General features: G+C 30.8%; 1 protein-coding gene across 1 annotated transcript; it reads left to right on the top strand.

Annotated features, from left to right (window-relative positions):
- The first annotated feature begins 420 nt into the window (after window positions 1-420).
- LOC145270453 (uncharacterized) lies at window positions 421-17,664 on the top strand. Its single transcript, XM_080126090.1, has 2 exons — window positions 421-851; window positions 15,252-17,664. The coding sequence occupies exon 2, from the start codon at window positions 15,659-15,661 to the stop codon at window positions 17,096-17,098; it is 1,440 nt and encodes a 479-aa protein (XP_079982216.1). The 5' UTR covers window positions 421-851; window positions 15,252-15,658; the 3' UTR covers window positions 17,099-17,664.
- Window positions 17,665-22,940: the final 5,276 nt, after the last annotated feature.

Raw genomic sequence — 22,940 nt, 5'->3', positions numbered from 1 at the left:
TTTTTCCTGAAAAATTTAGCTACACACATTTTTTAAAGTCCAACAATCCTATTTACTGGTGCCATTTTTACATAAATTGAACATTGTCAATCGTACTTGCCTATCCTATCTCATTTAGTATTATTAATAAAAACAATTTAACATTTTTATGCCTTGATTTTTAAAACGTTTTTAACTTGGCCTTTTTTCCTGAAACATTTAGCTACAAACATTTATTAAATCTAGCAACTATATTTACAAGTGTTATTTTTACATAAATATAACATTGCCTATCGTACCTGCCTATCTCATCTTTCGGTCGTGCCGATTTGCAGTGCAAATGCAAATTTTATGACAGTGTTGTTGTTGCTGACCATTATCATATAACTAACACAGAACAAAGATATCTTAGTTTATTCGTTTTTTTTTTTACCTTTAATTATTGTAGTCTTATGAATGGACAATACGTTGCCAACATCATTGGAAAACGTTTATTCACACGTAATTAACAAACTTTTAAGAATTTACAAAGTTTCATTTTAAATTTTTATCTTTTTTTTTCTTTACTTTTTAAAATCTTTTTCAATCCTTTTTATTTACTTTTATATTTATTTCATCTTTTAATTTTTTTAAATCTGCTTTTATATTTCAATATTCGTTCAGTCAGTTTTTTAATCTCCGTTTCAATCATGTTTTTGATTTAAACATTTTTAAAAGCTTTTTCTTAATTGTTTGGATACACGGAATCGAACTTGTATGAATTTACTAAACAAATCCTAAGAAACCGACGAATTTACATTTTGAACAGAAACAAAAAAGAAATCATCGAATTTTCATGGCATTTTTTCGTATTGAATTGTTTAGAAGTAAAGGTAAGATTTTATTTTTTGATATTTTATTTTATTTCCTTACGTTTAACAATTTAATGCATATAAAACAATTGGGTGCTTGTGCACTTACTGATCCGCGCTATTTTTTAAAATCGTATTTCCCAGTTAAATTAAAGTTTTTTGATGAGTTTTTTTTTATTCAGTTGTAAGGTTAAAGTACAGAATATATACAAAATACCCTCCCCGTGTTAAGAATGGCTTTTTACATAATAATGTTATTTCCGCACGGATCAATAACTGCACTAGTACCAACAATTGTATTTTTATTTTATTTCCTAACTTTTAACAATTTAATATATTTAAACCCAATGTATTTTTATTTTATTAGCATAACTTTTAATAATTTAATGCATATTAAATAAGATTATTTTTATTTTATTTCCTAACTTTTAACAATTTAATGTATTTAAACTCAATGTATTTTTATTTTATTACATAACTTTTAATAATTTATTGCATATTGAATAAGATTATTTTTATTTTATTCCTATAAAAATCTCGATTTCTTCTTTGCCGGAAGACAGTCTTGCTTAAAGTAATTTAAATGCTAAAGAAGTTTAAATTATAAATATGTCGTTTTCCACTCAAAATGGCTACCGACTGTAAAGTCCACTTGCATGTTCTCTATTTTAAACCGGTGCCTCAAAAATGTCTACATGAATTTATAGAAAGAAATTTACTATTAAAAATATTCTTTTCTTTATTTTAAGTTTTAAATCAGTTATTTTATTCCTAAAAATAATTTAATGAATTTTAAATCCTTGATTTCTAAAATTTTATTTCATAGTTTTTTATAATTAAATGTGTTTTAAATGAGATTATTTTGATTTTAGTCCTAAAAAAATCTCGATTTCTTCTTTGCCGGATGAGTCTTGCTTAAAGGAATTTAAATGCTAACTCTTGTATTTCAGTCAAAATGGCTGCCGACGGTGAAGTCCACTTACACGTTCGCTATTTTAAACCAGCGCCTCAAAATTATAAACATGAATTTATAGAAAGAAATTTACTATTAAAAAAATATTCTTTTCTTTATTTTCAGTTTTATTGAGAAAATAAAAATCAGTTTGTGTTAAAAATTGATTCGAAATTGAACAAATATTAACAACCCTTTTATTTTTTTCAACTAAAATTACAACTGAACTTTTTAGTACTTATACAGAATATGGACCGTGCTGAAATAATTGAGTTACTTAGAAACCTATGCTTAACATAGGGAGCGGTGGCTTTAAAAAACGATTCTGTAGTTTCATCTATAATTTGATAAACAACCATAGAAACAACAGATACCATAAAAATATAATTTAATCTAAATATCCTATCTAAACAATAAGACAATCTGTAACAAAAAGTGTTTCTTCTAATTATTATTATTAAACAATTGTTTTTTTGTTTTGTTTTTTAGTAACAAAATCTCTTTTTTGTGTCAGTAAATCAAATAAAAATCGATTATAACAATCGACTAACGCAATTCTACTACAACAACACAACGTTGTGAACCACAAATAAAATGCTGTACATTCCGACCATTCAACATTACACACAAACTGCATAGAAGGAAATTTGAGTTCATGTAATCCGTACGATGGGGGGTGGGGCAAATACCAAAGAAATATACTCAGAATTTTTATGATGCCTTCATATATATATATATATATATATATATATATATATATATATATATATATATATATATATATATATATAATTCATTTACGAATATACCTTATGGAGTGTTTAAAAAAACGTTTAAGCTGAAAAAAATTGTTCATAAACGGTGTTTAGCAGAGAAGCCAACAAAGAAAAAAGAAAGTTTTCAAAAATTCAAACAAAGAAACAAAAAATATTACCAAAGGCAAGATAAGTTACTCTTTTATGTATCTAGGTAAGCTTTGAATTTTTAACGTATTATGAAGTTTTATTCCGTTCGAAAAAAAAAAGTGCCGAGTTGCAGAGTTAAAAAGAAAATATGACCAACAAGAAATGCCTGCTTAAGTTTGAAGTTTGTCAAAATTTGACGAGATTATTTGGAAAAAATACTAAAATAAATATTTCAGCTTTTTTTTCACTTATTTTACAGGGTTTCTTTGTCCTTTTTAATTCTTTTTTCATTTTGTCCTTTGTTAATTTGTTTTTTCGTTTAAAGGAACCCCATCACATTGTGCCCGTAAATAGCCAAATGGCAACGATAGATCGATCTCATTAAAATTTGATTTTCCTCTGTAAAAAAAACTACTGGATCAAATTTAGAGAACATTTTTTTTTTCGGAGAACTTCATTCCATAACAGCTACGTACAATGTTATTTTTTTTTCAATATTTTCATTTTTTTAATGTCTTGATTAAACTGTACAAGTACCAAAACAAAATTTCGAAGTGAATAAAGTTCTGCTAAAATTCCTAAGATAAAAAAAAAAACTTCCTTTTTTACGATTCGAACTCTTCGGTTTCTTTTATTTACCAAATCTCAATTTTCGTTAATTGTATTCAAAATATATTTAATTAATGTTTACTTTTCTACTTCATCGTTTTTCGCAATTTTTGGATATGTTCATTATCGTGGCATGACAATAAAATCGATACCATTGGTTTTACTTGAAAGTTTGTATTTCAGCTTTAGATACAATTCGTTTTATTTTAAAGTCTGTATAGTGTATTAGCACCTTATATTTTAATATTTCCCAATACTGTTCATAAAAACACAGATTTTATAATTTAAAAATTATGAAAAAAGAAAGGTACTTGTACAGTTTAATAAAAATAATACAAAAATGAAAATATCGAAAAAAGTTTTAATTTACGTATTCATTATGGAATGAAGTAATCTGAAAAAAAAAACACACTAAATTTCATCAAGTATTTATTATTTTTTTTTAACGCGTACAAACAATTTATGATATCAAACAAAAGGTTCGATTTTTACGAAGAAAAGCTAGCATTAAAGATTGGGGGGGGGGTGTTGGCGCTGTAAATTGAGTTATCTCCCCGTGGCGTGTTAAGAAAAATTTCGAGATATCTAGCTTCAACGTGCTATCATAAAAAACGTGTTTTTCCGCTGTAAGAATTAAAAAAAATTTATTCGATCAAATTAATGAACTTTTTTTTTTTGAGATCTTCTGCCCAAAACGGATACGTAAAGTATAACCTTTTTTTTTTTTTTTCGATATTTCCAGTGTCTAATGTCTTGATTAAAGTAAATGATGTTAAATGTGAAATTTGTTTTTTCTAAATTATTTTTAGTCCAATTTAAAAAAAAAAAAAAAAATAAAAATGATTTATTTTATTGTGAAACAAAATTTACAAAATGAAAATTTCTTTAATAATACATTATTTCCTAAATGCCAGCCATTGTGAATGAAAATTTTCAATTTACCATTTATATCTTGGTGCGTTTGTAAATTAGTGATCTTTTATGATAACGCATTTCAGATGAAAACAGAATTACGCACTTACTTGTCATGTCAAAATAAGTACACATTTCAAGAATTACGAAAAAAAAAAGATCCACTGGATCATTTTTTTTTTTCATAAAAAATGTTCAATTAGAATAGAAGTGTTATATTGGTTTTGTAGGTTAACTTTGTTGTTACTGTGACATTTTCATACTTCGCTAGCGAGCGTTTTCATATTTGTTTGTGTTTTGGAGACTGGCGCAGACATATGGGTGTCTCGTTTTCATTACTTACTTTACCTAACTATTTATTTATTGTTGTATATGTACATTGTTCGTGTGTCACTGTCTTTACAATATGTCTCAGGAACGTTATTTTCTTTTGTATTGCAGGCTGTAACTTGGGTTTAAGTTGAGTAAAGCTTGGTCCGCACAACCAAGTTAAAATTTCGTTTCGTTTTACTCTTTTTTTATTATGTCAAATTGATTCCATATTTTGCCTAAGTAATGCTTGACAAATATACTTTCCCAGTAAGGAAGTTTAGATTTCTCAGAAAATGTCCATTTCTTCTCACCGACGCACCATCTTTTCCTCTATTTTTTTCGTCGGGCAATAAAACAGTTTGCGCAACGGCACATTCGACTTTTCGGCACTTCTACACTATTGAGACAAACTTTTGGAAATCGTAATACTGAATTTCACATGAAGACGATGGTATCTACGTATTCCTCGTATTTTTAAGATTATTATATCCAAAATTTACGAAAATTGATAAGGGGAATATCATTTATTAAAGAAAATAGAAAATGGAAGAAAATAGGAGAGTTCAAAGGGGGGACAATTTTGCGTTTTGATTTAAATAATTTAGAAAACAATTTATAAGATTATATAATCAATTCCTAATGCTGCAATATTTTAAGTTATAAATTTATTATATTTTTACTAGAATATCTTTTCAAGTTTTAACAACTAGTCCTTTACTTTTCCACGTTTAAGCTTAACCATATTACTTTTCATATTCGCATTTTTCTATTGTAATTTAATATATAAAACTCACTATGTCTGTGTGTGTCCGTCTCCGTTTTTCAAATTGTATCTCCTCCTAGACGAATGATCGTTTGACGATGTGCAATAGCTCAAAAGATTGCATATAGGGTGCAGAATTTTATTAGAGGTATATTTTCGGCTAAAACAATTTCGAACAGGTTCAAAAAGGGGTTCAAAAAGGGGGCTCAAACTTGAAAGAAATGACAACTGGACGACACATTGCTACAATGGCATCGTTTGTAACAGATTTATTTGGTAAATTTACAAGTGTACGAAAGCAATTGTCTGTTTGGTGCAGTGCGTAGCCTCGTTGAAACGTAAATTCCATGAGCAAAGCGTCTTTCTTTGAACTGCACGCCAGTGGAACTCCCTGCCGATTGCCTCTTTCCCACCTGACTACAACTTGGACGTCTTCAAGTCCAACATAAACACACTCCTGACAAACCGCCCCCTTAAGTAAGACACTCTATCAAAACCCCCAATACTAATGATTACTACAATACTATCTCATTGATTACTGTACACGCAATAACCCTTATCCTTGAGTGGCCTTCAGGCCTTGATAAGTGGTGACCACCATGTAAAAAAAGGAACACCCGGGTTCGAGCTCCACCATTTTTTTTTTACATTCCGATATTATGGACACTTAAATGTTACGTAATAATCATAAAAGAACAATTTTATATAAAAAAAAAAACACGGAAAAATGTTTTTGCTGTATATAGCGAAAATGTCATATTCCAAATATATAGGATACTAGAATTTCAGCCCGGCGTTGCCCGGGTGTTTGGAGTTTGGAGGTGTATGTTGAGCAAAAAAAAAGCAGTCAACTTTTTAACGGTGACCCCTATTATGACCCCTTAACATTTATTGTTCTAGGCTCAAATCAAGTTATTAAGTATAATCCATGTCCAAGGAACCTATATCAAAAATTTCAAGTATTCAGACCCAAGACTGGCAGAGGAGTTTTGTAGAGTTCTCAAAGGTCAAATCGTTGAACATTGATCCCTTAACACCCAAATTTCTGGCCGAAAACTGATTACAAAGATTTTCCAGAAATTCAGTATCCTGTATATCAAAGTTCGAGTCTGTAGACATAAAATTGACAGTTATTCCGTTGGAAAATGTACACACACAAACACACACACAGACACTTCACTTATATATATATATATATATATATATATATATATATATATATATATATATATATATATATATATATACTAGTATTCCAGCCCGGCGTTGCCCGGGTGTTTTGAGGTGTATGCTGAGCAAAAAAAAAAGGTAATTTTTTTTTAACTTTGATCACTATTATGACTCTTTAAAACGTATTGTATTGGGCTCAAATCAAGTTATTAAGTTAGATCCATGTCCAAGGAATCTATGTCTAAAAGTTCAAGTGTTTGGACCGAAAATTGTCGGAGGGGTTTGGTAGAGTTCTCACAGGTCAAATCGTTGAACTTTGACTCCTTAATCGCTAAATTTATGGCCCAAAACGTATCACATCTATTTTCCCAAATCTCAGTACCCTGTGTATCTAATTTCGAGTATGTAGACTTTAAATTGACAGAGTAATTACGTAGGTAAATGTACACACACACACACACACACACACACACACACACACACACACACTTTTATAGATATATAGATTTTTTATATCGGCTTGTTTGTTACATTCCAAAAATCACGTAAATATGTCCAGTAATGGAATTTTGTATTGACTTCATTCCTAAACGATTTAATCGCTCATTATGAATTTTAATTATGTGTATATGTCTGTATATTTGTATGTATTTGATTCGCTCCTAAATTAATTAACCGATCATTATTAATTTTAATGATGTGTATATGATTATATATTCCCGTGCATAGGATTCACTTCAAAACTAATTAACCGATCATTATTAATTTTATTTATGTATATATATGTATGTATATTTGTATGTATTGGATTCACTAATAAACTAATGAACAGATCATTATTAATTTTACGGATGTGTATATGATTATGTATTTCTATTATTGGATTCACTCCAAAACTAATTAACCGATCATTATGAATTTTAATTATGTGTGTATGTTATATATATATATATATATATGCATGTATTGAATTCATCCTAAACTAATTAACCGATCATTATTGATTTTAATTATGTGTATATGTATCTTTGTGTGTCTAGGATCAACTCCAAAACTAATTTACTGATCATTATGAATTGTATGTATTGTTTATGTTTGTATAGGTACAATTTGACAATTTTGAAGGTGCTTGTGCAGTATAGGTCCGATGTGACAATTTTTTAAGTGCTTGTGCAGTATAGGTCCGATTTGACAATTTTGAAAGTGCTTGTGCAGTATAGGTCCGATTTGACAATTTTGAAAGTGCTTGTGCAGTATAGGTCGTATTTGACAATTGTGAAAGTGCTTGTGTGCCATAGGTCCGATTTTACATTTTTGAAGGTGCTTGTTGCAGTATAGGTCCGATGTGACAATTTTGAAGGTGCTTTTCTAATATAGGTCCGACTTTACAGTTTTGAAGGTGCTTGTGCAGTACATGTCCGATTTGACCATTTTGAAGCTACTTGTCCACTGCAGTTTAAATCCAAATAAATTATTTTGAAGATGATTTTTACAGTATAAATATACGTATCCATATATTTTTATTAGACACTGCATGTTTTATGAACATCCATCTATGCTGACAGTTTTGCATAAACAGTTAAGCTCATTTGTCGAAAGGATTACAACATTTAGCAAAATAATTATACACATAAATAGACATGTAGATATTTTTTATTGGACGTTGTGCATAGTTTCTGAACACTCATCGATACCAACAGTATCGTCTAAACACTTCAAATGTAAGACAACAGAAAATTACATAAACGTATCGAGTTTTGTCATTTTTACATTAGAAAAAAGGTACTTGTACAGTATCCTACCCGAGAAATAAGGTACTTGTACAGTATAGTACCCATATTAAGAACAAAGGAGACCTTCTTTGTGACACACAATGTGGTTTCCGTTCTGCTAGATCTACAGCAGATGTGCTTACACTTATATCTCGTAGGATTGGTGAATCTGCTGATAGAGGTAACCTTTCTAGGGCAATTTCTCTGGACATGCCTGATATCTGGAAAAGTTCGCACACCAGAAAATTATGTAAAATCATGGACCAAATGTTACCGTGTTTTCATTTCCCCTCGAAATGGAAATAATTTACCAGTGGATTAATGCAATAAAAAAGGATTTTACTCCATCTAAATATAGCAGAGTAACTGTTAAAATGTTTGAGATATTTAAAAAAAAAACGCGCCTTTTTTATTTTTATTTATTTTCTTTTAGAACGTATTTTAAAATAAAAATGAAAGTATGCATATAAAAAATGAATTTTACATGTAATTAAAGTTATGTGCTGAAATAATAAATTATTATTTAGAAACTTATTTAAAATGGGGAGTATGGTGAAAATATTATGTACTTTCACCATACTTGTTTAAATAATTCTAAATAAGAAAAATCATTTATCTTTTTAGTTCAACTATCTTACTGTGCAATATTTATATCAGCGTGAAATAGGGTAAACTTTTTTAAAAAGTTTATGACAGTTTTTGTTATCCCAAAAGCTTATTATTAATTTTATGTGGTAAATGTCGTGCCCCTGTAGGTGTCAGAATTATGGAGATACTTCCAAAATAAACTATTAAGATTGTTTAAAAAAAATAATAGAAATATTATTTTTTTTATTTACAAAAAAAGTGTGTACAAAATGCCGGCAATAAAAAAAAATAATATTTCTATTATTTTTTTTAACAACTTTATTTTGGAAGTATATTCCATAAAGAAAATAAACAACGGAGAAATTGCGAATGTTGTATATGTTATTCGCAGTTTTGTCTCCCTGTTAGTAGGTTATTGCTGTTATGCAGTTTTCAAAAAAACTGAAATGCCATAGCTGCAAAAAGTTAATATTCGGAAGAGAGGCTGTTGAAGAAATAGCTGAATTAAACGGCTACTTTCAGGGTATTAACAGAGGTTCTCTGCTATACCCAAATGATATAACTAATAATTTTGTCTTATATAATTATATAGCTATAAACAAACTTACAAAATGCGATTCTTTTTTACATTCGATTCATCAGAAAAAAATTAGCCATGTCCATAACTTTAAATATCTTGGCTGATCAAAATTGATTATTTCATGTTGACTCTTGTGATAAAGGTCACACTATTCAGCAAATTGAAAAAATGCTGATATGAAGTTCATCGAATTCCCTTATAAACAGTTTTTGTCGCAAAGAGAATGACAATATTAGTAAAAGAAATATCAGAAAAAGAAAAATTCAAACTTTTAATTAAATTCTATAACAGATTTTTAAAAAAGTTTTAATATTCAATGTTTGAAATATTTCTGCCTTAGTAACTTTGTTTATACTAACATTTGTTTGTATTTAATTTTTAACTTATTGTTTGTTATTCAGTTAAAATAATTGTTCGTTTTTCAATTAAACTAATTTATTGTTCGTTATTGAGTTAAACTAATTTATTGTTCGTTTTTCAGTTAAACTAATTTATCGTTTGTTTTTCAGTTTTGATTTTAAAGATATTGTTTTTTTTATTTTAAAAATATTTATTGTTCATTTTTATTTATTTCTATTAAATAAACTTCAGTTTCATACAAATCAAATCGTATTCCTTTTCTTAAACTTTTTAGCAACTTTTCTCCCTTTCAATTTGTTTTTTATTAATATTTTTATTATTAATATTGGATGAGTTTCAGTACAAAGTATCATGTTTATCTTTTTTCATCCAATTTTGAAGGTTTCTAACGCTTTCTGTAAAAAAATGGCTGCTCATTATCGACAGTCTGTGTTCCACTTATCTTGCTTGCAGGGACCTATGGCGATGACGTCATCTTTGCATCTGACAGGCCATCTATGACGATGGTCACGATAAAAATCATTAAAACCGAAAATCAAATCACGTTATATAATCGAAAGGCATGGCTTTTAACGATGCTTCTTCACTATAGCAATAGATGAAATAACAAATTCTTACTCTAGACTCACAGAAAATTTAGCACAACAAAATTACTTAAAAGTATCGAGTTCTTTCATTTTTAACTTAGAAAAAAAATGCTACTTCTACAGTATCCTATCCAGGAAACAAGGTACTTATACAGTGAAGTACCCATATGAAAAACAACGAAATTCTTATCTGTGACGTACATAAGTTATCAAAATCGAAAATCATGTAATATATTCGAGTAGTATAACATTCATATAAAAACATCCGGTGTGTCTTCAATGTTGCACTCTGATTTAAAAATAAACACACCGAAAATTTAGCACAACATAAGCTTATTTAAATAATTTTAAATATGTGCTGTACATAACCCGCCCTAGGTAAGGAATTTTTTTTCCACATACGTGCTGTAAATTTTCTGTCCAATGAAGGTACAATTATTCCATACATATGTTGTGTAATACCCGTCCTAGGGTAGGTAAAATATTCTTTTGCTCAAGATGGCAAATGATACATAGACATAAAATAATCCTCTATAGAATAAGAATAACAGAAATGTTCAAAATGTTTCGTATTGTTTTATACAGCCCCGTGCAACGCCGGGTAGCCTTGCTAGTTATAATTATTTTTACTTTTTAAATGAGATTTCCACCAATTAAATATCTTTCATGTTTTTAAATTTTTGTATTTATTTCTCTTATAATGCTTAAAAATTTATTTAATTTATTTCTCAAATACTAGACTACATCCTCAAATTCTAGATTCTATTCAAATATTATTATTTTTTTTGGTTAGTTGTTGTTTCTTATGAATGAACGGAAGTTAAAAAGGTTCTTTTTTAATAAAATATTAATTAAAATATTCTTCATCCTCTGCTGGCTATGTTAATCATTTAATTAAAATTCTTTTTATTCTTAAGTTTTTTTTCAATTTTAACCTTTCTTGTACATTTGCGATGAAAGGGAGATAAATGTTTATAGTCAGTTATTACCAATTTACCGTTTCCATCTGAATTTTGCTTTTTTTTAAATTCTGTATTACTGGTCTTAGCCTAATTTTAAATAAATAATACGAATATTATCTTTCTAATCACAATTTCATTTTTATTTCTCATATATATATATATATTCCTTTCACTTTTTCTTTGATGGGGTCAGGGTCATCTGAGAAAGTCACATTGACTCAAACAGATGACTGTTTTTTTGTTTTTACAAGGTGGTCACCACTTATCAAGGTCGGGAAGCCACTCAGGGATAAGTGTTATTGTAAGTACAGTACGTTAGTGTGGATATTTAAAGTATCTACTATAGGGGGCGGTTCATCAGGAATTTGTTTCCATTGGACTTGAAGACATCCAAGTTGTAGTCAGGAGGGAAGCAGGCAGACGGAACAGAGTTCCACAGGTGTGCAGTTCTAGGAAAGAAGCTTTGTTCATTGAATCTACGTTTTGATTTAGGCATAGATAGAGAGTGGGGAAAGTTTTTGACAGTGAATTCAGCTAGACGGGTGTTTTTTTGTAAAGGATTGGCGAGGGGGGCAGAGATTGGAGCCCAGACGAGCACCTGCCATGGAAATAACGATAAAACAAAGATAGGCTTTCAACGTCTCTTCTGTGGGAGAGAGGTTGCATGGAAGAGAAAAGGGCATCCCCACTAAACCACAACGTCTATTTTGTACTCTGTTATTGCAGGATAGGCTGTTTTTAGCAGCTCCTGCCCAGATATGGCAGCAGTATTCCACCCTTGGACGTACTTGGCTTTTATATAGATAGAGAATTGTATCAGTAGTGAGGTATCTTCTGGAGCAGTAGAAGATCCCACCATCTTTCCAGCGACCTTGGCAACAGACTTGATGTACGTGAAGATCAAGCACAGAAGCTTGTTAAAACATGGGGCTTCTCCTAGACGAGAGCCATCCATTTCAGTTGATGCCAGATGGGGATCAGGGCGTTGATAATGTAAAGATAGGAGTTTGGTTTTAGATGCATTAAAGGTAACCAGCCACGTCTTCCCCCACTGAACCACTCGTTCGAGATCAGAGGAGAGAAAATCAGAGAGAAGTTTGTCATTTACAGCCTTTGATGCGTTGCCATAGATAGTCGTGTCATCAGCATAGATGTCAACGAATGACTTAAGTATGTGTTTAGGGATATCATTGATGTAGATCAGGAAGAGAGTTGGGCCAAGGATGGACCCTTGAGGGACTCCAGCATTAATACTGCAGCCCTCTGATTTTTTTCATAAACCACTACTCTTATGAGCCTATCAGAGAGAAATGATTTAATGAGAGAGAGAATATTTTCAGTTATACCTAGCTGGAGATCTTGTGAAGTAGGACTTTATGCCATGCCTTGTCGAAGGCCTTTTATATGTCAAGAGCAATTACCCTGGAAAGGAAGCCTTTGTCAAGAGATTCACTAATCCTATGAGATATAACCATTAGCACATCTGCGGTAGATCTTACAGAACGGAAACCATATTGCGTGTCACTAAGAAGGTTATTTCTGCTGAGGTGGTTGACTATTTCTCGATTTAATATGGATTGATGCGACCATATGTAACTGTTTACCCCCAAATATATATATATATATATATATATATATATATATATATATATATATATATATATATATATTATAGATGGATGTTTATATTCAATATTTACCAATTCATCGATATATATATGTGTGTGTGTGTTTAATCTTGTTTATTTTATATATATATATATATATTATATAGATGGATGTTTATATTCAATATTTACCGAAATCCCCTACGTTTCCATCATAATTTTACTTTATTTTTTATTACTCGTCTCCTCCTAATTAAAATGTTTTCATTCGAACTTTATCTTCTTAATGGAAATCTCTATAAATTTATATCTCTCATATATATATATATATATATATATATATATATATATATATATATATATAAATGTGTGTGTTTTTTTTCTTTTTACATAGACGTCACCACTTATCAAGGCCGATTGACCACTCAAGGATAAGGGTTAAAGAGTGTAGAGTAGTCAAAAGGACAATATAGTAATCGGTAGTAATGAAAGTTCGGTAAATTTGTTAACTTAAGTGGAACGGCTAATCAGAAACTTGTTCACGTTTGACTTGAAGACAACCATATTATAGAAAGCTGGAAAGCAGGAAAACGGAAGACAATTCCACAGGCGTGCAGTTCTAAGGAAGAAACTTTGATCATGGAATCTATGTTTAGGTTTAGGTACAGATAAAGAGTGGGGGAAATTATTGATAATGTTTTCAGCTAGTCTAGTGTTTCTTGTGAAAGTTTGGCGAGGGGGGACCATAGATTGAAGCTCAGTCGAACACTTTCCATGAAAATAACGATAAAGCAGAGACAAACTCGCAACATCTCTTCTGTGAGACAGAGGTTGCAGCGAAGAGAAAAGGACATCTCCCACCAAGCCCCGAAGTCTATTTTGAACTCTATCAAGGCAGGACAAGTCTTTTCTAGCAGCTCCTGCCCATATGTGGCAACAGTACTCCATCCTTGGACGTATCTGGCTCTTATATAGATAGAGAATTGCATCAGCAGTGAGATATCTACTGGATCGATAGAAGGATCCGGCCATTTTTCCAGCGGCCTTGGCAACAGATTTGATGTACGTATTCCATTTAAGATCAGGAGTAAAGGTCAAGCCCAGAAGCCTGTCAAAACTTGAGGCCTCCCCAAGACGAGAGCCATTCATTTCAATTGATGCCAGATGGGGATCAGAACGTTGATGATGTAAAGATAGAAGCTTGGTTTTAGATGCATTAAAAGTAACCAGCCACTCCTTTCCCCATCGTACAACGGTCGTTTACTGTCTTAGATGTGCTACCATAGATGGTAGTGTCATCAGCAAAAATGGCTACGAATGATGTAAGGATATGATTTGGAAGATCATTAATGTAGATCAGGAAAAGAGTTGGGCCCAGGATCGACCCCTGAGGGACTCCAGCATTTATACTGTGAGCTTCTGATTTTTGCCCATCAACTACTACTCTTATGAACCTATCAGAGAGAAATGATTTAATAATTGAGAAGACATTTCCAGCTATACCATAGCTGGAGATCTTGTGAAGTAAACCTTTATGCCATTCCCTATCAAAGGCCTTTGATATGTCAAGAGCAATTGCCCTAGAAAGGTTGCCTCTGTCTGTGTGTTATTTTTTAGTACCTTTTTATCTGTTTCGTTCCATATGTTTCGGATGTAAATGTAAGTGATTTTTCTTAAAGAGTTATGATTGTATCAATATAAAAGATATTCATCATAGTTATAATTGTATCAATATAAAAGATATTCATCATATTTATGATTGCATCAATATAAAAGATATTCATCATAGTTATGATTGCATCAATATAAAAAATATTCATCATAGTAATGACTGTATCAATATAAAAGATATTCATCATAGTTATGATTGTATCAATATAAAAGATATTCATCATAGTTATGATTGTATCAATATAAAAGATATTCATCATATTTATGATTGTATCAATATAAACGATATTTATCATAGTAATGACTGTATCAATATAAAAGATATTCATCATAGTTATGATTGTATCAATATAAAATATATTCATTATAGTTATGATTGTATCAATATAAAATATATTCATTATAGTTATGATTGTATCAATATAAAATATATTCATTATAGTTATGATTGTATCAATATAAAATATATTCACCATAGTTATGATTGTGTCAATATAAAATATATTCATTATAGTTATGATTGTATCAATATAAAATATATTCATAATAGTGTATCAATATAAAAGCGAAACCTTTAAGTGATTTTTATGAAGAAGACACATGAATGTGAATATTTAAAAATATTTTAAGATAAATCACGTAAAAATAAATATTGACAATATTTTTTTCAGATGTTCCTGCTTGAACGCTTGTGTGGAATCTGAACGAGCCATTGTTTAATACTTGCTACAGCGAAAATAATACATTTTTGGGAAGGAGATTTAAACTGACATCTGTTTCAAAATTATCAAATCTGCAGAAAAAAATCTTAATACTCTGCAATAAACAGTGTTAAACAACAACAAAAATATTTCAGATTCTAAAAAATCTGTATAATCGCTCACATATATATATATCTTGCTATACTTGTTTCTCAAAAGCATAATTACTTTAACATACAACTATACATCAAATATAAATAATATTTTGTTTGGTATGTGACATATTATGAGTCATACAAGAGAAACCCCATATTCTTGTACAATATGGGGATCTATATTTTCTAAAAAAGGAAATTTAATGCGACATATGATTAACCATGCTGAGGCCACACCATATTCTTATGAAATGTGTGACTGTTTGTCATGAGAAAAAGAAGTTTTCAAGACATACGAAGACTCACACTGGGGGAAAACAATATTCTGGCGAACAATGCAAACCTTCTTGTTCTACAAAATCAAATTTAGAGGAACTTAAAATAACTCACACTGGCGAAAAGTCATATTCTAGTGAATTATGCGATTATTCATGTTCTAGAAAATCATCCCTAGCAAGACATATGAAAACTCACACTAAGAAGAAACCATATTCCTGTGCTCAATGCAAATATTCAAGTTCTCGTAAAGAAAGTCTTATGAAACATATAAGAACTCACACAAACGAAAAGCCATATTCTTGTCAACAATGTGGATATTCTTGTTCTGTTCAATCAAATTTAGTCAGACATATAAGAACTCACACAAACAAAAAGCCATATTCTTGTGGACAATGTAAATATTCTTGTTCTGATCAATCAAGTTTAGTGAGACATATTCGAATTCACAATGGTGAAAAACCATGTTCCTGTGAACAATGTGGATATTCATGTTCTGTTCAATCAGATTTCGTGAAGCATGTTCGAATCCACACTGGTGAAAAGCCATATTCTTGTGAACAATGTGGAAGTTCGTTTTCTCAAAAATCAAATTTAATTACACATATAAGAACTCACACTGATGAAAAGCCATATTTTTGTAAACAATGTGGGAAGTCGTTTCTTCGAAAAGCACATTTATTGGACCATATGAAAACTCACAGTGGACAAAAACCATATTGCTGTGAACAATGTGGATATTCATGTTCTGTTCAATCAGATTTCGTGAAGCATGTTCGAATCCACACTGGTGAAAAGCCATATTCTTGTGAACAATGTGGAAGTTCGTTTTCTCAAAAATCAAGTTTAATTAGACACATAAGAACTCACACTGGTGAAAAGCCATATTTTTGTAAACAATGTGGGAAGTCGTTTTCCCGAAAAACACATTTATTGGACCATATGAAAATTCACAGTGGACAAAAACCATATTCCTGTGAACAATGTGGATATTCTATTTCTGTTCAATCAGATTTCGTGAAGCATGTTCGAAGCCACACTGGTGTAAAGCCATATGTTTGTGAACAATGTGGACGTTCGTTCTCTAGAAAATCAAATTTAATTAGACATATAAGAACTCACACTGGTGAAAAGCCATATTTTTGTAAACAATGTGGGAAGTCGTTTTCTCAAAAAGCACATTTATTGGACCATATGAAAATTCACATGGGGGAAAAACCATATTCCTGTGAAATATGTGAATATTCTTGTTCTAAAAAATCAAATTTAATAAGACATATGAAAACTCACAGTAGAGAAAAACCATATTCGTGTGAACAATGTGAATTTACAAGTGCTCATGAACACAGTCTAATGAAACATATTAAAAAACACATTGAAGTGTAAAAAACATAATATATGAATACTCAAGTTTTAAGACACAAAATCATGCGCCACACATATTTTTCTGACTATGTTTGTCATGAAAAACACAAGTTGACAAGACCTATGAAGTCTCACACTAGTGAAAAGGGTAAAAACCATATTCTCGCGAACAATGTAAACATTCATTTTCTCAACAATTAACTTAAGTTGCACATATGAAAACACACACTGGCGAAACAAACACCAGGGGAGTTAAAGAGGAAACATGAAGGCTAAACCATATAACCCAGACTGGAAACGAAAACTCCAGCAGAAAATAGACAGACTCCGAAAGGAAACTGCCCAGATATATACATTCCTATCCTGTGAAACCCCAGGCCAAGAAACTAAATAAGAAGGTGAATAAGTTGAAAATTTATTATTCCCCCCAAGACCAACCAAAGCTAAGATGGCAGCACAACAAGCTGAGATAAAAGGTTTAGCTGCACAAATAAAAAATAAAACAAAAAACTTGGAAGCAAAAAGGATAAACAAACTTTTTGCAACAAATCCAGGAATTATCTATAGAAGCCTCGTTAAAAAGAAATAAAGGTGAGCTCCCCACCAACACAAGAAGATGAAAACTTCTGGCGGCCACTCTATAAGGACACTAAAGTACATAAAGAAAACAACTGCATAAATACCATCAAAGAGGAGAACAAGGAGAAAGAAAAGATGCCAGCTCTAAAAATTACCAAGGAGGCTGTCTGCAGGAAGGTAGATCAATGCAGTAATTTCAAGACACCAGGAATAGACCAAATAACAAATTTCTGGCTGTGGAAAACTGAGCGCAGTTCATCATTCCTATGCTAAGGCATTCAATAGAATCATCAGTGGAGATGAAGAGCCGCCTGAGTGGCTTACTGTAGGCAGTACATCACTTATTCCCAAAAAATGAGGACACCCACATGGCTTGCAAATATAGATCAATCTGCTGCCACACTACAACTTACAAGCTCCTAACAGGGATAATCGCTGATACGACTATCACTGATACGGTGATTACCTTGAAAGTGAGCAGAGGGGGTGTACGAGCAAAAAGCTTGGCACAAAAGACCAACTCCTTGTAAACAGAACCATATTAGAAGACTGCAGAAGAAGACAGAGAAATCTGTCAATGGCCGTGATTGATTACAAAAAGGCATTTGACAGTATACCTTATCTCTGGATACTTTTCTGTTTGGAGTTGTACAATGTACACATTGATATTACATCATTCCTTAAAAAAAAATGGTCAGACGGTGCACATCAATTACATTACAGCACACGGAAAGAAGGATACAGACCCCAAACATAAAGATCAAGCGAGGAATATTCCACGGAAGACAGACTCTCACCGCTCCTTTACTACCTCACAATAGATCCACAAAGTAAGCTATTTAAGCGATCTAATGTTGGATACAATCTTAGCATGTGAAGAAAGAAGGAAGAAAATAAAAGAGTAAACCATTTACTCTTTATGGACGACTTGAAACTCTATGCGGAATTCGAGAAACAACTTGTCTCTCTGATAGGCATTGTTAAAAATTATACAGAGGACATCTGCATGGAGTTTGGATTCGACAAATGCGCTAAGTGCACCATAAAGACAGGAAGAAAGACAGAATCAGAACATTATAATCTTGACAATGGCTCTATTGAAGACCTTGAAGAGGATGCTGTCTATAAATACCTGGGAGTGAAGAAGAATGAGACACTTGAACATGAAAAGATGAGATAAATAGTGGAGAGAGAATACTTCAAGCGACTTTTAAAAATTGTCTCATCAGAACTATCAGCAAAAAACAAAATTACTGCAATCAATCAATTGGCAACACCCGTTGTCTCTTATGGATTTGGCATAATCAATTGGCCACAAAACTGCATTAATAGTCTTGACATAAAAACTCGGAAAATGCTGGCCGTTCATAAAGTCATTTACAAACACCAGTGCATGGACATGTTTTACTTACCACGGAGAAAAGTTGGTTTAGGTCTCACTGAAATAAACCACGCATACCGAGCTTCAATGGTAAGCATAGGCCAATATATCAAATGTTCTTCTGACCCCAAAATAAAAATGGTGAATGAACGGTACACCAAATGTTTGCCCCAGCAGACGTCAACTACAAAGCTCGGGGAAAATTTCAGTGGTAACACACTGGACAACACAATAGAAGAATATAACAACCCAGCAAGCCTAATCGCCTGAAAGAAGAGAAAGGAGTATACAAAAAGGAAACTGAAGACAAGACTGGAAGGATGGCAACAATATAAGAGAGCAAGAAGGTTCATGAAAGAACTGAACCAGAACTACATTGAAAGGAGGCCTCACTACAGTGGCTTAAAAGTGACTAATTTCCATTTGGTGAAGAACGATTAATTATAGGTGCACAAGACCAAGGCTTGCTCAAAAATGGATTTATGAAAATGGCTGGTCTACAAAAAACGACCAATGCAGATTCTCTCACTCAGCTGTTGAAAGTCCAAGCCACCTAATGTCTGGATGCAAGATCCCTCTAGCCGATGGTCATTTCACTGTGGAGAGATGCAACTAGATAGGTCGACGAACACCAGGGAACATGAACCACCGCCAATAACATCAAATGGAAAAGTGACAGTGTTCTATGACAAAGACATACAGGCAGGCAGATACATAAAAGACAAAGCCATCAAACCAGATATAGTAATATGGAACAAGCCCGAAAAAGCTGCACTCATTATCGACGTCACAGTTCCAAACGACTTTTGCCTTAAAAGAGCAGAACGGGAAAAGATAACAAAATATCAGGACCTAAAAATGATTTAAAAACAACAGGGTCTCTGAAAGAAATAAACATTATGCCAGTTGTGACAGGAGCAACTAGCCTAATATAAAAGAACTTTCAGAAATACTTAGAAGCAATCCTAGCCAATAAGAAAATACAGATTGCAGCCATAAAGGCAACATTGTCTATTCTTAAAAGTTCCCTCGGGTATAAATTTAAACTTTAATAGAATCAAATGTTAGCCTCAGTTAGGAGCCCCTTGATCTCTTCAAACAAGAAAAAGGAAAAGCCATATTAATGTAAAATATGTGAATATGTTTATTCTAAAACCTTAATTTTTTACATATGAGAAATATATTCTATTAATAAAAAAATTTAATTCAAACTATTGTAAGCTTGTGATTAATGTATCTGTGTTACTGTGGAAGGCAGTGCCAAGAATCAAAACAAGCGTATTAATTGATTCGAGTGACAGTGAATCGCTGGATCGAATATGACACTATTGTTGTAATAATTAGTCACAATCGAAGATGAAGATATGCAAAAGAGCAGGTATAAAAAGTTGTCGTAATAGATTGACAAATCTTTATTCTTGCAATTATTGTAATAATTAGTCACACTCAATCAAAGACAAAACTGTTATGCAAAAAATCAGGTATAAATTGTTGTTGTTGAAAATATACAACAAATTGACAAATCTTTATTCTTGACAATCCGTTATACAGTTTTGTTGTAATAAAGTTAACATATGAGAATTTATACTGAGGAAACGAATTTCCAACAATTCCGAGCAAATATACCTAGTGAACCAATGCAATAAACAATTACAGTTAAATGAACAGTAAGAATCTTAAAACAAAAAAGAAAAAGAGAGACAGTCGATAATGGATATTTCACAACGTATACAGAACACGGCTAAAATGTTAGAACTTGCAATTTAAAAGATATAATTGGATCAATTGCAGTCTCACAAAATCTCTGCATAATTACCAAATTTCTGTTTGAAGTGTCTTTGTCATCAATCTATTAATTTGTAAGGAGGTCACACGCTCATCTCTAATAAAAGATCATACAATCATATCACTAAAACAGTGAGACTCCATAACAAATACAGACGAATCAAAAATATATTAGATCTTTACCGATTTGGTTGCATACGAATAAATATATTTAGACAAATCCCGTGATTCACTAAAACATGGAAACTCTTTGCTTTGTATGCAACGTTCATGAACATTCATTGTTTTGTGCATATTTTTAAAAAAAATCAACAGAATGCAGCCGAAAGAACCAGTTGTTGCTTAATGATGATCACTGATTGCTGTAGAAAAAGAAAATTCTAAGCGTTGCTTTGATTACCAAACCGCATAGAATTTGTGTTTATTATAATGTTTTGAAATTTATTAGATCTGCTAATCAAGAAAACATTGGATTTTTAGTTTATTGAAATGCGCCAACACATGATACAATAAAGCATTAAGCGACAATAATTGAAGGATAACAATCCCGGATGTTCACATGTTAAAAGAATTCTTCCTATTAAACAGCTTATTCCCTGTATAATTTTGTATGTCCATAAGTCTGCAACTTAAATCTGAACCAAAAGAACCTGAACAGAAATCGTCAGTCGCTTTATTTAATTGGTTCAAGCTTTATGCCACCAATCTACAACTGGTAGAGTATCGACTACATTAAAAATATCTCCTCAGCATGACTAGGGACTCATGTGAAAAAAATAAAAATAAAAAGCTAGATATCTTAACAGACCAAAGCACAATTTGTCCTGGAATCCAGCAAAACCAAATAAAACCTACAAAACATCATCTACAAGTTTCAGACGCATTGAATGATTGAAAAGTTTTGGAATTTCTGTCTCATGAATTTTAACATTTTGGTTTCCATTCGAACTAAAATTATCTACCCGCATCTAATAGTGTTGTTTTAATTATTAAGATTAAAAGTGAATCATTAGAAATAAAGTTATTTACCAGCATATAATTGTGTTGTTTTATACATGAAAGATTGAAAATAAATCATTGTAAATAAAATTATTTACCAGCATATAATTCTGTTGTTTTATACATTAAAGATTGAAAATCAATCATTATAAATAAAATTATTTACCAGCATATAATTCTGTTGTTTTATACATTAAAGATTGAAAATCAATCATTATAAATAAAATTATTTACCAACATATAATTCTGTTGTTTTATACATTAAAGATTGAAAATCAATCATTATAAATAAAATTATTTACCAGCATATAATTCTGTTGTTTTATACATTAAAGATTGAAAATCAATCATTATAAATAAAATTATTTACCAGCATATAATTCTGTTGTTTTATACATTAAAGATTGAAAATCAATCATTATAAATAAAATTATTTACCAACATATAATTCTGTTGTTTTATACATTAAAGATTGAAAATCAATCATTATAAATAAAATTATTTACCAGCATATAATTCTGTTGTTTTATACATTAAAGATTGAAAATCAATCATTGTAAATAAAATTATTTACCAACATATAATTCTGTTGTTTTATACATTAAAGATTGAAAATCAATCATTATAAATAAAATTATTTACCAACATATAATTCTGTTGTTTTATACATTAAAGATTGAAAATCAATCATTATAAATAAAATTATTTACCAGCATATAATTCTGTTGTTTTATACATTAAAGATTGAAAATCAATCATTATAAATAAAATTATTTACCAGCATATAATTGTGTTGTTTTATACATGAAAGATTGAAAATCAATCATTGTAAATAAAATTATTTACCAGCATATAATTCTGTTGTTTTTATACATTAAAGATTGAAAATCAATCATTATAAATAAAATTATTTACCAGCATATAATTCTGTTGTTTTATACATTAAAGATTGAAAATCAATCATTATAAATAAAATTATTTACCAGCATATAATTCTGTTGTTTTATACATTAAAGATTGAAAATCAATCATTATAAATAAAATTATTTACCAGCATATAATTCTGTTGTTTTATACATTAAAGATTGAAAATCAATCATTATAAATAAAATTATTTAC

This window comes from Euprymna scolopes, chromosome 46, assembly GCF_053919585.1.
Source record: "Euprymna scolopes isolate OS-2025 chromosome 46, ASM5391958v1, whole genome shotgun sequence".
NCBI lineage: Eukaryota > Metazoa > Mollusca > Cephalopoda > Sepiida > Sepiolidae > Euprymna > Euprymna scolopes.
The sequence above is the reverse complement of the archived record's forward strand: the minus strand, read 5'-3'. Positions and strand labels throughout refer to the sequence as shown.